Here is a 16,713-nt window from a genome sequence, read left to right as displayed (position 1 = left end):
ATTTGTAAGTCATATCTCTGACTCTATTTCCTCATCTATAAAGTGGACACACTGGACTAGGTTTTTTAAAGACCTATTCCAGCTCCTTAAATCCTTTTTTTCCTGCCAAAGGCCTATATGACCTACTTTTTTTTTTTCTCTTTGTAATCACCCACCTCCACTCATCCATCCATCAAAATACCAGTTTCAAAACAGGAGGGTGTCTGTCTGTCTTGCCTCACTTTTCTTCCATGTCTGGAATAACACTTTGCAAAAAACAATCCCTCAAGAAATTCCAAATCTAAGACACCATCAGTTGAAAGACACCATTATTTTATAATAACTAGGAAAGAAAATGCTTCCAAGTAATTGTAAAATAGCATCAATTAAAAGAGCATGTTACAACATCAGAAATACTACTATGTGAAAAAAATGCATCTTAGAACTGATGAAATAGTTTTTTTCATCATAAAAAAAATTTCCAATTCTTAGGGTCTACTTCCCACTCTCAGGAGTCCATACTCAGAAATTATTTCACTGTTTTTTCCAGTAGTGATCACTCATTCCCTGTGTTGTGACAGTGTGAATTTGTGTTGGCCTTGTCCTGAGGCCTATGGGTTTCTCCTGATCTTGACAAGTTTTTAGGCAAATCCTAACCTGGGAGCTTTTTGCAGAGTGGGGATCATGGGAGTCCAGATCTCACACCAGCATGTGGGTGATTCTTTCTTTGTCCACTGACAGCCCTGGGATGATACCAGCCTCAGGAAGATCTAGAGTTCTTGTCACTTTCTGGACTGGTGGACTGAGTCCTCCTGTGCCTCCTTTCACAGCCTGGGCCATGCTCCTGGGGCATCAGCTTTATTTAGCACTCACTTCCAGCCTCCCAGTTAGCATGAGCCCTAGGAATGATTCTTGTGTCTCTGAAACCCAAGCCAGGGTTGACAGGTGGTTTACAGGTGCAGGCCAGTCCTCCCAAGCTCTTTCTCTTTTATGTCACACCACTCCCGGCCACATGTCACTATGCCCGCGATATTCAAATACATATTTAGTCTCTTTTTTAAAATTATCAAGTGTATTTTCCTTTTCTCATATCTTCCTTGTGTTTTCCCTAAGTCCCAGGGAAGCTCAAAACACCCTGTGTAAGTCATAGATATTCCTGAGTGCTTGAGGCTTTAATTTTTACAGTTAGTGTACTGGGATGGAAATCATCACTCACTTAAGAAGAATGCATTAAGCAACACGCATGTCAAACATCATGCTAGATGCGTGAGAAATAACAGCTAACAAGATGGGCTCCTTGGCCTTGAGAGCTAGTGAGAGTTTTACTTGAAAAAGTTTGCCTATTTAAATGTTCCCATCTTCATTTAGCTTCCTTGCCTTCTGAAGGAGTTCATGCTCCACCCAAGGTTCTGAAGAAGATCTGACTAATGGGCAGTAATTTGGCTTCCTGGATTTTCCTTTTGTCTTTCACACAGCTGACCAAGAGGAGGAAGCTCACCCTGAATACAAATTTGGAAATGAACTTTCTGCTGATGACTTGGGTCACAAGGAGGCTGTTGCAAATAGTGTCAAGAAGGTCAGAGTCTCGGTGTCCCTTTTTTCATGATTGTCAAGAAGTAGTAGCTAATAGTTATGAATTTTAAAAATGTGACAACTACAAGAAAATAAAGTAGCCTATAATTCCCTTTCTACGTTGGGTGACCAGAATCAGTATCTTAATGCAAGCTATGCACAATAATAAGTTAGAAAAGACATTTGAATTGCTCATTAGCCATGCCCAGTGTTGACCACCACCTATTTGTCCAGTATCCTCTAAGTAATATCATTTATTGCATTATTATAGGTGAATATGAGATTACAACAGCAACCTGGGGACAGAGGTTAGCCTGTTGACCCACCCGATTCTCCCAAGCAAGTCCTCATTAGGAAACCAGTCCCACCAGTTGGATATCTCCTCTCCCTCCTAATGTAGAATAAACATAAAAGTTTTTCCATCCGTCAAACTGTTTAGCCAAGAAAAATGGCCATTATGTACTACTGTGTGCAAGGCATAGTCTAGGCCATAACAACCCCAAAAAGATCAAAACAGGCTTAGTTTCTGCTCTCATGGAGCTTATAGTCTGATGGGAGTTTATTGGAAGGGAGTAGGAAACAGACAATAAACCGTCAACTATATAATTACAATTTGTGAAAGTGCTAGTATGAAACTAAAAACTAGTGCTAAAATGGAGAATCACGAGGTTGAGGGAATAAGGACACCAGAACCCCAAAGGTAAAGAAGAACCAGCCATGCACAGAAGTAGAGGAAGGGCCCAGCTATGAGATAACAGCAACAGAGACACTGAACAGAGTGGGCTGAGTGAGGGGCAGAGGGAAACAAGATGAGATTGTACAGGCAGGTAGGAACTAGATGATACGGGATTTGGGAAGCTACTATGAGAAACTCAAATGTTAATTCAAGTGGAATCTGAAGCCACTGAAAATGTTTAAAGAAGGGAGCAATGCAGCCTGATAGGAGTTTTTAAAAACCACTACATGTGACCGTATGGAGACTGGTTAGAAGGGAGCAAGAGTGGACGTGGGAAAAGTGGTTAGGCCAGACTGTTGCACTTAGCCAGACCCCCAAGGCTTAAACCGGACAGTAGAAACAGGACTGAGTGGGTTCAAGGTCTACTGAGGAAACAAAAATGATCCAACTTGCTGATGGACTGAAGGTGGGCAAGTAAGCAGGAAAGAGAAAAATGAGATGACTCTCTGGGTCTGAGTCTGAGGAGCTGGGTGGACAGTGGGGAAGACTGGAAGAGAAAGAACTCAGTGTCTCAAGTGGGACAGGATCTTTGATGCCAGTGAGATACTCCAGGGGCAGGCCACCTAGGCACCTGTAGCCTTTACCCATGACGCTGCTTTCATTTCCTACCTGTGTGACCTCAGGTAAGTCACTGAAGCTCCCAGTGCATGGGTTTTCTTACCTGCAAAATGAAGATGATAATACCTATCGCATTGGTCCGTTGTGAAGAGTCATTGGGTCTAGAATATGTAAAGAGCTTCCTATGGTGCCTAGCACATGGTCATTCCCATTAAGGCATTCATTATTGCTGCTCTATTATCATTTTCATCTTCACCATTGTTGTGAGCATCATCATCACCTGTATCTAGAATTAGAGGAGAGGTGGGGCTGGAGATATAAACTGGGAGTTCAGGAGATAGGATTTAAAGCCATCAAAATAAGTGAGATGATCCATGGGTAGAGGCAGAGAAGGCAGGCCAGAAAAGAAGAGCAAGGTATGTCCCAAGAGGTAGGAGGGAAATAGATGAAGGAAGATCAAGGAAGCCAAGAAACCAGGGGGAAGATGAAAAGAAAGGTGGTTTTTGTTTTTTTTTTTTTTCCCTGCAGCTTAATTGAAATATAATTGACACATAACATTGTGTAAGTTGAAAATGTATAGGTGATGATTTGATAGATTATGAAATGATTATTTCAATAAGGTTAATGAACATATCCATTGCCTCATAATTACCTCTGTGTGTGTGTGTGTGTGTGTGTGTGTGTGTGTGGTGAGAACATTTAAGATCTGTTCTCTGAGTAACTTTCAAGTATACAGTAAAATGTTGTTAACTATAGACACCATGCTATTTGTTAGATCCCCGGAATGTACTGCTCTTAATAACTAGATGTTTGTCCCCTTTGACCAACACCTCCCCATTTCTCCCACCTCCTGGCCCCTGGCAAAGTGGTTGGTTTTTGACCACTGTTGATAAACTCACTAAGAAGACTCAAGAGTGTCCATTGCTGGCAACATGGAGGTCATTCATAACCTTGAAAAGAGAAGTTTCAATGGTGTGGTGGGGGCCACTGAAACAGACAGATGTGAATGAGTAGAGACTATACTTTTGAGAAGTTTTGCTATAAAGGGAAGCAAGGTATAGGCTGGTAGCCATAGCAATCTGAGGAGTCAAGGGAGTGTTATTTTTAGAATGAATGAATCTAGAGTGTGTTTGCAAACTTTTGGAAATGGTGCCGTAGAGAGGGAGAGATGAATCTTGCAAGAGAGAGAAGGGATAACTGCCTGTGAGTTCCTGGAGAAGGTCAGAGTGGATGGTATCCATGGTGATGTGAGGGTGTGGTCTTTGATGGGTGCAGGGATTCTTAGTCATTGAAGACAGTGGATGAAGATGCCAGGAGGTGCATGCATTTGGTAGTAGCTGAAAATTGGAGAGTGTTTGAAAAGCAAAGCCTAAGGAACACTTAGATTACACCCTCCCTTTTCTGATAGAGAGTACTGCCACTATTTGGAGACTCTTGGATGCCTACTAAGACTCAGTGCCTACCTCAATGCTACCTTACCACATAAAGCCTTTATCAGTACCCACACATGAGTATTGAATCGAGTAACCATTCATGCTTGCCTGCCCTTTTCAGATCAGGAGAAGTGGCCACATCAAATTATTTTCCAGGCCCCATGATGAAATAATTAAACTACTATAAGGAAACATCTAAATAGGAAAGACTAACAACAAAGGAGGGGAGATAGTATTAAGATTTATTTTTCTGGTATGTAAGTCAGGCTGTTGTATCTTTCCAGTACTTATTTTGTTGATGGCTTTATGTCATCAATAATTTTCCACCTTCACAAATAAATAGAATAACAAGCTTACATATATTTATTTAAATATTTATATATATATGGCTAGTAAAATTGGGATTTTACCCTTTAGAGAAGTAAACAAATTATTACCTTCCTCTAATTTAGGCTTCGGATGACCTTGAACATGAAATCAACAAAAAGGTAAGAAAATCATTACCTGGTGGAATTTGTTTTCATTACAAAATACCATATGTGCCCCTCTAATATTGAACAGTTTGTATTAAATGATGTTACCTCTGTCTCCCCCTCCCACTCACCCCATGGAATGTCAGGCTTACTGTTTATCATATTCACATGCTTAATGCATCTAACTACAAGAGTCTTCAAAAGAAAGAATTATTCACGGTGATGAAGTGATTAAATCCTGATAAAAATCACAAAACTAGGGCAGGTGAATAAGATGTTTCTCCTTAAAAAAGTGTTTAGTGCAGTCAGGCCCTTAGTTGGCATTAGAGATTTCATTCCTATAATAGGAATGCGTAATCATCAACACATTGAATTTGAAAATAAAAATGACCTAATAGGTCATCAGATGACCCAGCATACTAGAAAGGTGGTCTTGTTTCCGACTACACTGGCATTTTAAAAGATCATTAGTTAATTTCACACTGCAGGCATTCTAGGACTTTTATTTGCTGTTCTTAGATATTGACTTTATTATAAGTTGAGTTAAATTTTTAATTTCTTTTGTCCTCTTTGACATTCTTCATGATACCCCAATGGTTTTATTGAGTAAATGCAAATGGTTTATCATGGTGTTGAGACTGGTGGCCGTCGCAGGCAGAAATTTGCCTTGTAATTTGACTCCCATTCTTCAGAGCTTCAGAACATCATGTCTGGCTGTCTGTGGGGCACTGTCTTATTTGGAATGAGACCCTATCTTCTTACTGTCTAAATAGTGAGTTTGGAATAGTTATGGATAAGTCTGATCTCAATCCCTCCCATGATGTTCATGAACTGCTCTTCTAGAGTTTCAGGAGCTATTGAGGTCAACAAAGCAGAGGTTGGTGTTTGGTCACTGCTATGTATTAGCTAAGTAGCTGTGACCGAATTGCTTTAATCCTCAAGGCCCCAGTCTTCTCACATGGTCAGTGGGTGGGACTCTAATCCTTACTCCACATGATTACTAGCAGTAATGAAGTTGTGCATGCAGGAATTCAGACCAGTGCCTAGCACATGGTCCTGGTGTTACTTACCATCATTAAATACCCAAGAAAGCAGTCAGACATGGCCTCTGCCCTTGTTTAGGTGGACGGGACATATAAAGAAATGACTAAAAATAAAAACAAGTTACATTATTTGATTATTTATTTCAGTTTTTTATTGGTGAAATCAGTTTGAGGATTTAGAATGTTCAGATTGTTAAATCATCGGATAAGTCAGCCAGACCATTTTTTTTAAACTAGTCCATTCCTATAAATAGTCCATAGGAATGGACTAAGTGGTTCATCCACCTGTATCAGTCTATGCAGGAAAGTGGCACAAAGTGGAAAAACAACTTCAGTGTGTATCAGAATCCCCTGGAGGGCCTGTTAAAACATACATTCTTAGACCCCATCCTCTGAGTTTTCCGATGAAGTAAGTCTTCATTGGGTTTTCAAAGTTAGCTCTCAACAAAATGTGGATCATTTTTGAAAGTATTATTTTTGTTGTTTATTTCGTTCCGATTTACCAAGAAATAAACCAAAATAATTTGCCTCTATGTAAAATAATGCAATTTTGACATGTCCTCTGTAGTGGGTTATCAGATTATTTTCAGAATAAGCTTTTTTAAAATGTACCATAAACTACTTATGTATGTGGCTTAAATTCTAGACCAGTGTTAAGCAAAGTATGGTCCCCAGACCGGCCACATCATTAGCACTTAGGAGCTAGATGAAAGGAAATACTTGGGCCTCCCCCCACATTCACTTCATCGGAAACTCTGAGGATGAGGTCCAAGAATGTATGTTTTAACAAGCCCTCCAGGGGATTCTGATACACTCTGAAATTGTTTTTCCATTTTGTGCCGCAATTTATGAAATTACAAATGATAATACTTGCTATACATTTCCATAGATTGCTGTGAACCTCAGTATACTTTCTTGACTATTTTAAAGTCCTTTGGCAATCTTAAAAAAATGTAAGAGAAGGCTTGTATTTTGTTATTATCTCCTTTTATATTATTAGGGGCTATGATAGACATGAACTTTTTTTTTTTTTTTAAGTAGGCTCCGTGCACAATTTGTGGCTCGAACTTATGACCCTGAGATCAAGAGTCTCTTGCTCTACTACCTGAGCCAGGCAGGCACCTCTAGACAGGAACTTTTAAAATTATCCTGTAGCAAAATTGAGGAAGAAAAGGTCTTTATCTTTCAATCTATGTGTGCACATCATCTTTAGTGAGGATGTCTGTAGCATGTACCTGTCCCACCGAAGTCCTCAACACACATATTCCTTTCATTGTGTTTGTAGGGTCTGGTTACTGTGGAAGATGAACAGGCATGGATGGCATCTTATAAATATGTAGGTGCTACCACTAATATCCATCCATATTTGTCTACAATGATCAACTATGCACAGCCCGTAAAGTTCCAAGGTTTCCATGTGGCTGAAGGTAACACCAAAGGTTAAATTCTGTTGCCTTTTTTTTGTTTGCTTATCTTTTATTATGCTGATGAGCTGTGATCTGACTTGTCCCCATTTTTCTTTTCTGGGCACGGGCCCTGTTCCATCTCACCCTGTTTTGCGTCACAGACTATGCATGTAGCCTCGTGTGTCCTTGGCATGCAGACATTGCCTTGTCGTTCCCTACATCATCCACAGGGTGGCTCTGAAAGACTGGATTTCTTAGCACTAGGGGAGCTTAGTATCGCTTCTTGCATTCGATGTATTTTCGTAAGACCCCTTTTAATCAAAAGCAACCTCCAAAAATGGGTACAGTATTTTTAAACTTTCATAATCATTTTTTGGGCTGGAGAAGCCACCATCGGTCATCATATATACATATCTCAGGGGTGGCTGTGTGGGACATATATACATAATTTGTTTAATGACTCCAAATTTAATCCATCACTATTTAAGTCAGCTGTCTCTATCCACAGGACGTTAATGAAAGTAGGAGCTGCTAATATGATAACAGAACATCGGCCTCCAAAGCCTCGTGATTTGGGATGTAATTATATTTATTGCTTGTCTTTCCACAAGGTTGGATGGGAGCGTTGCTGAGTGCATCTTTATTTTTCTTTCCAGAGCGCAATATCCATTATAACATGTCTTCTTTTAACGAGTCCGTCGGTCTGGGCTACTTGAAGACACACGCAATTGAATTTGTGAAGTATCCTTATGTAGTGAATGGAATGAACGGCTGGTGCACTTTGGGTTTGGCAGGAGTCTCTAAAATAGATAAATGGCTAATAGATAATTGTGGGTGTAGAGCTAATAAAATAATATGTGTGAAAGACTACAGCAACTGTGAAAATCTGCCCAAATGTGAATTGTTTTTATAGTCTACACAGTGAACTCTGGTTTTTCTCCTCAGCATCATTCGTAAATGTGAAATTTGCTCTCTTTTTTCTATGCGTTTGTCATTATCGGTCTAGACCTTTGTTGTTTATTTATTACTTCTGGAATACTCTTTTTTCCCCCATTCTCCTTAATAAGTTACACAGTTATAACAAACGGCAAATGAGCCGCATTTACCCCAAGGGAGGCCGGGTCGATTCCAGTAATTACATGCCTCAGATTTTCTGGAATGCTGGTTGCCAGATGGTTTCACTGAACTATCAAACCCCAGGTAGGAACTGATGGCCAGTGACCTCAAATTCCAGGAGAACACTTTGACAGGATGGTGCCAACAGTAGCCATCCGTTGGCCGTGGGCATTTTTTTTAAAGGAAGCAGACATATGGCAAAACAATGTGATGTTGGATTTATGTAATGGTGAGACATGAAAAACCAAAAATAGAGCCATAAAAAGGGTGGAAGACAAAATATTTTGATTTAAATTGAATTTCCTCTCATAAATACCACAACTAATCTGCCAAACATTGTCCCCTTTTCCAAAATATTTCTAATTTTTCTTCTTTTTGGATCAAACTTATCTTTGTTTCCAGAGACGGAATTAAATGAGAAAAAATTTGAATATCTCTGTACAGTAACTATGACTCATTTCTCCTTTAGAGAGTACCCTCCCCCTGTTAACATTCAGTGGGTATCAGTAACACAGCACCTCATCATAAAAGTACGGAATATTCTAGAGTAGACTCCACTAAAACGGTATGTAAGGATTTATATATTCTTAGAGGCACTAATCCATAACTTGGTCCTCCAAAGTGTACTCAAAGGCAGGCTTCCAATATATGATCTTTTCCCCTCCCTGGAAGGAGAGGAGTAAATTTTTAAAATGTATAAACAATTTCATTTTTAAGTTTTTAAAGTCTGTTTAAGAGCCAAGGATCACAATTTTAAGATTAGAGGTAGAAAAATACTGGGCTCTAGTTATTTACCTAAAAGAGGTAAGAAATATGCCACAAAACCGATTCATGTGCTGTGGTTAATTCCATAGCCTGGTCCTTAAAATTGGCAAAACAAAGCAAAATAAAAACCTTTTCTTGTTCAGTCCTTTGCTATATGAGGGGTGCCTCCCGTGTTTCCTGATTTGGGAGGGCATTTTCCTTTTCTAGTCCATCCACCATACTTTGAGAGTTTCCATCCACCTTGTTCCCTATTATCTGGACTGACTGAAAGGTCTTTTGACTTCCATCCCTTTGCCATGAATGTGGGCTTGACTGTACTTCCCTCCCCTTGGTGGCTCCTTCTAAGGGACCAGAAGCTGGAGTCAAATGTCTGCACAGCATCCACATCAGTCCTTGCTATACTGAACTATGGCCAGATATCAGTACAATCCCATAGTATTTCTAGCAGAAACCAAATAAAAGGGTACTGCTGATTTTACTTTAAAAAAAAAAAGGGAGGGATGGGAGGTCAAGTTGTATTTTCAGTTGTCCATCCATTATATGGATTAAATGATCCTAAACCAGTTTATTCACTAGGTCAGCTTATGTTTTATTCTATAACATTAGGATCAACCACAACATGTTGAAGAAGGAAAAAAAAAAAAATCTACCAGCTTGTTCTTTTTTTTTTTTTTTTCCTTTTGCTAATGAAAAAAGAGAAGATTGTATCCACTTGGGAGAGAAAAATCATAAACCATGCCCTGCCAGTGTAGACCTCCCTAGAAGAATACTCCCTAAGTCTAAAAGTAGGAACAAGCCACTAATTTTTCCATGATACTACCTAGTTTATTTTTTATTGTTTTTAATCAAGTTTGTACTCCTGTGACCATACTGGATATCCCCAGCCTACCCTTCCTCTGTGAACATAAGGCTCGTTCTCCCCAGTTGGACATCTATACTCTCAACACTAATTGAACAATCATTTGACTCATATGTTGAATCCAATTTTTAAAGCAATTCTAGCATGATCTTTATGAAAACACATTTATGTTTGACTTCAGCACGAGATGATTTCAACAGGGAAGAGAGTTATGTGCTCTCAACAGACCCCGTTAAAAAGGACCTTTCAGCCTAGGATCAGTATCTGATTTCCATTGTTTAAAATCACCCATAGTGGTCTTCCTTGTCCAGGGAGATGAGATGCTAAATTATTTTTGTCTCTTGACAGATTTAGCGATGCAATTGAATCAGGGAAAATTTGAGTATAATGGATCATGCGGGTGAGTAATATGATTTAAACTGTTGTCACTGTGTTCCTGAACTCCATTACTACAGCTATAATGAAACTGTGTCATTTTTAATTAGGGGCTGCTCAATTTAAGCTGAGTTTGAGGGATGGGAGAAGAAACAATTGAAATCCCTAGATAGATTATATTTGCAAGTATACATTCTTCATCTACCCGGTTTGCTAAGCAGAATTTTCCAAAAAAAAAAAAAAAAATTGACTATAAGTTAAGCAGTTTATCATACACACTCTAGAGTTTAATTCTCTCGCTTTAAATTCAAGGGTTTTTATAGCTAAGACAGATAACGATCCCTGATCATTTGGACATTAACTGGAAACATAGATAATAAATATATGTATTTTGCCTAAGACGAATAGAGGAATGAAGTTGATTTAGTATGTAATGAAGTTATGAGGGTCAATTTGAATGTAATACACCTAGGAAGAAAGCTTTGTCCTGTCATGATTCTTTTGCGTGTCTTGTAAATAGCAGTTATCAAAAAATAATGCTATGAATATTGTTCTAGTTTACTTAACTGGCATTCTTTAAAATCTGTGAATGAGGGAGTGAAATAGGAAATATTAATTTCCTAATTTCATAATGTGGAACGTGGAAAGGTTAAATGAAAATGTGACATTAAATTCTGTAGAGGAAAAACCGGTGTGGCCATTTTTTTCTCCATGCGTCTGTCCCCAAGCCTCTAAATTAATCCACTGGAGTGCCGTCCCATCCATAATACTACTGTCAGGAAATTCTTGGCCTCCCTGGTTGAATACCTCATTTTTATCACTAAAAACAGCCAGTCAAAATAATTTTTCAGCAGTCGTGGGTTCGGAGTGCACACTCACCCCCCTTCCTCCTGCCGGATGGTTCTCTGCCCATGCACCTCCACCCATGAGTGACCCACCGCACACATAGCTGGCACATATGTTATGTTTTCCTCTGCTGTGTGCTTTGAGAGAAATTAAAATCATACACCGTAAACTAATATGTTATATGTCAATTACAGAAAGAAGTAAAAACTACGTAGTTCAAAAGAAAACCGCTAAATACACATTTTAGAATTTTTAAAAAGATTTTATTTGAGAGAGAGCGAGCATGCAAGCAGAGAGGAGGGGCAGAGGGAGAAGCAGACTCCCCGCTGAGCAGGGAGCCCTATGTGGGACCCTGGGATCATGACCTGAGCTGAAGGCAGACGCTCAGCCGACTGAGCCACCCAGGCATGCCCACATTTTAGAATTTTTTAAAGCTCTGTTGTTTAATGCACAGTGTTCATCACCAGAAGATGGTGCACATAAATTGATGGATGGGCCCCCCGGGCAAGCTGAGGCAGCAAGGCTGCAGGGGACAGCGGTGGTGTGGGGATGAAAGCTCAAGGCTGAAGCCCAGCCTTCATGGTTCATACCAGACACACCAGCCCTGGCGGGGCTCCCTCCTCAGAGCCTTCTGTGTGGCCCAGTGACACTAAAGTTTGCCTTCTTTGCCTCAGCTGTCCTACAGCCAGTACTTCCACAGGGAGGGGAACTGTTTCCAGATCAAGAGGTCCCAACAGGAGTTGTATGCGTGCACTCCATTTCTTTGCAGGACTTTCTATTACGCCCTGGTTCACATGATCAGTGTCTCGCTTTATGCACCATTGCTTATTTTAAAATACGTTCCCAGACAAGGACAGTGCTACCAGAGCCTGAATTCCATGCTGAAGTGTGGGCGCCTGGGTGGCTCAGTTGGTTAAGCGACTGCCTTCGGCTCAGGTCATGATCCTGGAGTCCCGGGATCGAGTCCCGCATCGGGCTCCCTGCTCGGCAGGGAGTCTGCTTCTCCCTCTGACCCTCCCCCCTCTCATGTGCTCTCTCTCATTCTCTCTCTCAAATAAATAAATTTTAAAAAAAATCTTAAAAAAAAAAAAAATCCATGCTGAAGTGTTTGAGTGGTGTGACCAAAAACCTAAGTCCTGCCAGAGGGGCTAGAAAAATAGGATGGTTCAGTGGGGCAGCCCGCCTTGAAGAGGCATTGACAGTCATGTTCAGTCATGTGTCACCATCCCCCCACCCTTCCCTTCTCCTCACCTGGAGGCAAAGTTCATTGCCTACAGGAAGAGGGAAGAAATCTTCCTCAGCTGTGTTTCTCTGTTCCCATCACTCTCCACGATGGAGTGGTCATAGCTGGTAGATACGGGGCTGGCCACGCAGGTGCATTTCCATGGAGCAAGGGCATCTAGGACGCTCTGACTTTCACAGCATTGCCCTTGTCGTTCACCCACCCAGCTTCAGGGACTTGTTAAAAACTCCTTGTTGGCGTGTCTGAGGGCTGGGCATCTGTAAAGAGGCCTTCTGTACCTTTTAGGCTTAGGGTGGCAAATGGTAGCTGTTGTATAGAGAACATCAGCGTTGCAAAGCACATGGACACCCTCTGCACACCCATCAATGCTAGTAAAACATTGGGAACCTACCTGGGAATCCCTGTCTGCTCTCTGGGCTGATCTTTTGAGAGGCCGTGCCACTGGGCTCAGTAAGTGTGGTTTTTAGTAGGAAAGTGAGCAGTAGTTTATGGCAGACTCCTTTGTAATGGTATAAAAATGGGAGGCATTTCTGTAATTCCTAATGAAACAAGATAGAGCAAGTTAATTTCTCAAGTCTGCATACTTTCAGAGGAAATTGGGGTGGCTGATATCAACATAGTAGGATGTTTTATGATTCAACGATGCACACTTTTTGTAGAAATTGCTCAGGTTGCAATGTGTCTTGAAATCTATGACCTTATAGTTTTAATCAGCCATTTTGCTTTCCTGCTGGTAAAGAAGATAATGGAGTGTCGAACAATTCATGCCATCTTGGGTGTGATGAAATAGGTTGTCCTTCCTATTATGACCCCATCCTCTGATTCTTATGGCTCCTGTCCACCCACCTAGCTGAAGGCCCTTCTTCTCTTCCTCTCTTGCCTTCCGAGATCCTACAAAGCCACAGAAAATCCTTGGATCCCTTCACTTGTCATTGGCTTTGGACTCTGCCCACGTCCACCACACAGACCTGGATGCTGGGAATGCTTTTATTTTCTGTCCAAAAAAAACACCAGGCAGGACCAGCTACATAGTTTGCAGGGCCCAGTGCAAAATGAAAATGAAGGCCTCCTTGTTCACAAATTTTTAAGCATTTTGAGACAGTGGCTGCAGAGCATTAAACCTGAAGGCTGTCTGTATTGGGAACTGGACTCCAGTTTCTTGCCCCTTTCCCCTGGTACTTCTTATTTTGGATCAGTTCACTCAAAAATAAGTTTTCTTCTAAGCTGATATGGAGGGAGGGAACATGGAAGAATGTTTTTGGCACCAGGAAATCTTCAGTATCACAATTTTGTATTTTTGATGAGAAGGGTCCCTTCAGAAATGTCTGCCAGGAATGGAGAGTCCAAATCTCCAGACAGCCCCTGCCCCTCCTGCTCTCAGGAGGCAGGATCCCTCATTCCATGTGACTGGAACCCAAATGCTCCCTATCTTGTGACAGCCAGAACCATCATCCATTACCTCCGCTTGGAGCTAACGTCCCATACTTTGCCAATGCTGGTAGGCTTCATTTGAAGTAGTGTGTGTAATATTGTAGTTTCTCATCTACTTTCCATCCTAAGGCTTCAATTTTTGCTGTATCATCCTATTTTCCAGTGGCTAACACTAGCCACAAAAAAGGCCCAAATCTCTGTAAATATAGGAAACCATCTCTTTTGTGCAGTTAGGGAGATTTTAAATTATTATTTAAGGTTGCATTCTCTTGGAGACAGGTGAAATTTCAAAATCATCTTTAGTCTTTGAATGATTCTGAAAACTATATCCTTGATTTAAAAATCAGTGTTTTCCCTTGGAGGTTCTTTACTGATGATTACATCTAAGTTGAATGTGGGGTTATTTTCTTTAACACTTTTTTTGTTCAAACTTAGAAGATAGCAACAAATGACAACTTTGTCAAAACCACAAAAATGTGACTTGGAATTTTTCTTTAAGGAGAAATGTCATGCCCCAGAATCCTTTCTGGTTGGATTTTAAAAGATAATAAATTTTTACATCATCTAGAGCTAAAGTCAGTAAAAGTTTATGCTCCTAAATAATAGGAAAGACTTTCTTGATCCCTCTAATTTTGATTCTTTTACACTTAAAAGTAAACCCTGAGTTTTGGGGAAAGTGCTTTTATTGTCCCCTATCTGCTGCTCATATTAGTATGGAATTTTTCTATTTGTGGTTATAGTCCTTTGTAACAAAAAAATTCTTAGATGAAGTTGTCTGATACAAGTTCAGGGTGGTTATGGAATCTGGCTGAGGTCTGATTATGTGACTATAACCAAAGGGCATAAGGGGCAGACATTGTGTAGTTAGGTCAATTTCAAAACATTTTCCTTACCTCAAATAGAAGACTCATACCCTTTAGCTATCACCTCCCAGTATCTCTGCTCCCTGTTCACAGCTGTAAGCAACCACCATCTATTCTTTGTCTCTCCATATTTGTATATACTGCATTTTATAGAAATGGATTCATGTAGTATGTGATCTTTTGTGACTGGCTTTTCACTTAGCATTATGCTTTCAAGATTTATGTTGTAGCACATATCAGTACTTCATTTCTTTCTATTGAGTAATTTCCCATTGTATGGGTATGCCACATATTATATATCCATTCATCTGTTGATAGGCATTTGGATTGTTTCCATCTTTTGGTTATTATGAATAATGCCACTCTAACATTCACATGTAAGTTTTTGTGTAGGTATATTTTCATTTTTCTTGGGTATATACTAAGAGTGGAATTGCTGAGTCACATGACAACTCTGTTTAACTGTTTGAGGAACTGCCAGACTGTCTTCCAGTGCACTGTGTCATTTCACATTCCCACCAACAATGTATGAGGGTTCCAATTTTCCTACATCCTTGTCGACCCTTACTGTTTTCCGACTTTTTTACTATAGCCATCCTAATGTGTGTGTAGTGACATCTCACTGTGATTTGGATTTGCATTTCTCTGATAACTAATGATACCAAGCATCTTTTCATGTCCTTATTGGCCATTTGTTTCTCTTATTTGGAGAAACGTGTATTTGGATCACTTGCCCATTTTTTAACTGGGTTGTTTGTTTTTGACATACTGTAGACACAAACCTCTTATCACATAGTATATGATTTGCAAATATTTTCTCCCATTCTGTGGCTTGTGTTTTCACTGTCTTAATAGTATGTATTGAAGTGCAAAAGTTTTTATGATAAGGCCAGCTTTATCTTTTTTTTTTTCCTCTTGTTGCTTATGCTTTTGATGTTATGTCTGAGACCCATTACCAAGTCATGAAGATTTATCCTTTTTCTTCTAAGAATTTAATCATTTTGGCTCTTAATTTAAGTCTTTGGTCCATCTTGAGTTAATGTTTGTATATGAAGTGAGGGAAGGGGCCAATTTTCTTCTTTTGCATGTGGCCATTACAGTTGTCCTAGCAACATTTGTTTAAAAGAATATTCTTTCCCTCTTTGAATAATCTTGGCATCCTTGTCAAAAACCAACTGAGCATAGATACATGAATTTATTTCTGGACTCCCAGTTGCTTTGTAGAAGTTTTGAAATTGAGAATTATAAGACCTTCAACTTTGTTTTTCTTGTTCAAGGGTGTTTTGGCTATTCTTGGTCCTTGAGTTTTAGGATCAGCTTGTCCATTTCTAAAGAAGCCAGTTGGGCTCTGGATAGGGATTGAATCTGTATATCAGTTTGGTGAATAGTGCCATCTTAACCATATTAAGTCTTCTGATCCATGAACACAAGATGTCTTTCCATGTACTTAGATATTCTTTAATATTTTTCAACAGTGTCTTGTAGCTTTCAAAGTACATGCACTTATTTCGTTAAATATATTCCTAAGTATTTTATTCTTTTTGGTGCTATGGTAAATGGAATCTTCTTAATTTCATTTCTGGATTGTTCATTGCTGGTATTTAGAAATACAGTTGATTTTTGTATATTGGTTTTGTATCCTGCAGCCTTGCTGAATTCATTTATTAGTTCTGATCAGTTTTTTTTAAAGATTTATTCTTTAGATTTTAGAAGGATTTTAGAAAGAGAGCATGAGTGGGGGGAGGGGTAGAGAGAGAGAGTCTTCAAGCAGACTCCCCACTGAGCGTGGAGCCCAGTGTGAGTTCAATCTCATGACCCATAAGATCATGACCTGAGCCAAAACCAAGAGTCGGACACTCAGCCAACTGAGCCACCCAGGCTCCCCTCTGATCATTTTTCAGTAGACTCCTTAGGTAGATTCCTTAAGTAGATTCTATATCAAGATCATGTCATCTCTGAAGAGAAGTTTTACTTCTTTCTTTCCATCTAAATACCTTTTATTTCATTTTCTTGCC

At 39.8% G+C, this 16,713-nt stretch overlaps 1 protein-coding gene across 8 annotated transcripts in view; it reads left to right on the top strand.

Moving 5' to 3' along the window:
• Positions 1–16,713, top strand: part of PLCB4 (phospholipase C beta 4) — a 410,588-nt gene that overhangs the window by 339,551 nt on the left and 54,324 nt on the right. For all 8 annotated transcript variants that reach the window (XM_035005855.1, XM_035005853.1, XM_035005852.1 and 5 more), the window contains 6 exons: positions 1,455–1,555; positions 4,731–4,766; positions 7,080–7,221; positions 7,857–7,941; positions 8,276–8,400; positions 10,289–10,340. In XM_035005855.1, coding sequence (XP_034861746.1) covers positions 1,455–1,555; positions 4,731–4,766; positions 7,080–7,221; positions 7,857–7,941; positions 8,276–8,400; positions 10,289–10,340 — 541 coding nt within the window. The remainder of the gene's footprint in view (positions 1–1,454; positions 1,556–4,730; positions 4,767–7,079; positions 7,222–7,856; positions 7,942–8,275; positions 8,401–10,288; positions 10,341–16,713) is intronic.

Source organism: Mirounga leonina, unplaced genomic scaffold (assembly GCF_011800145.1).
Source record: "Mirounga leonina isolate KUSES-001 unplaced genomic scaffold, KU_Mleo_1.0 Mir_150, whole genome shotgun sequence".
NCBI classification, from domain to species: Eukaryota; Metazoa; Chordata; class Mammalia; order Carnivora; family Phocidae; genus Mirounga; species Mirounga leonina.
Note: the sequence above shows the minus strand (reverse complement) of the source record. Positions and strands in the feature narration are given on the sequence as shown.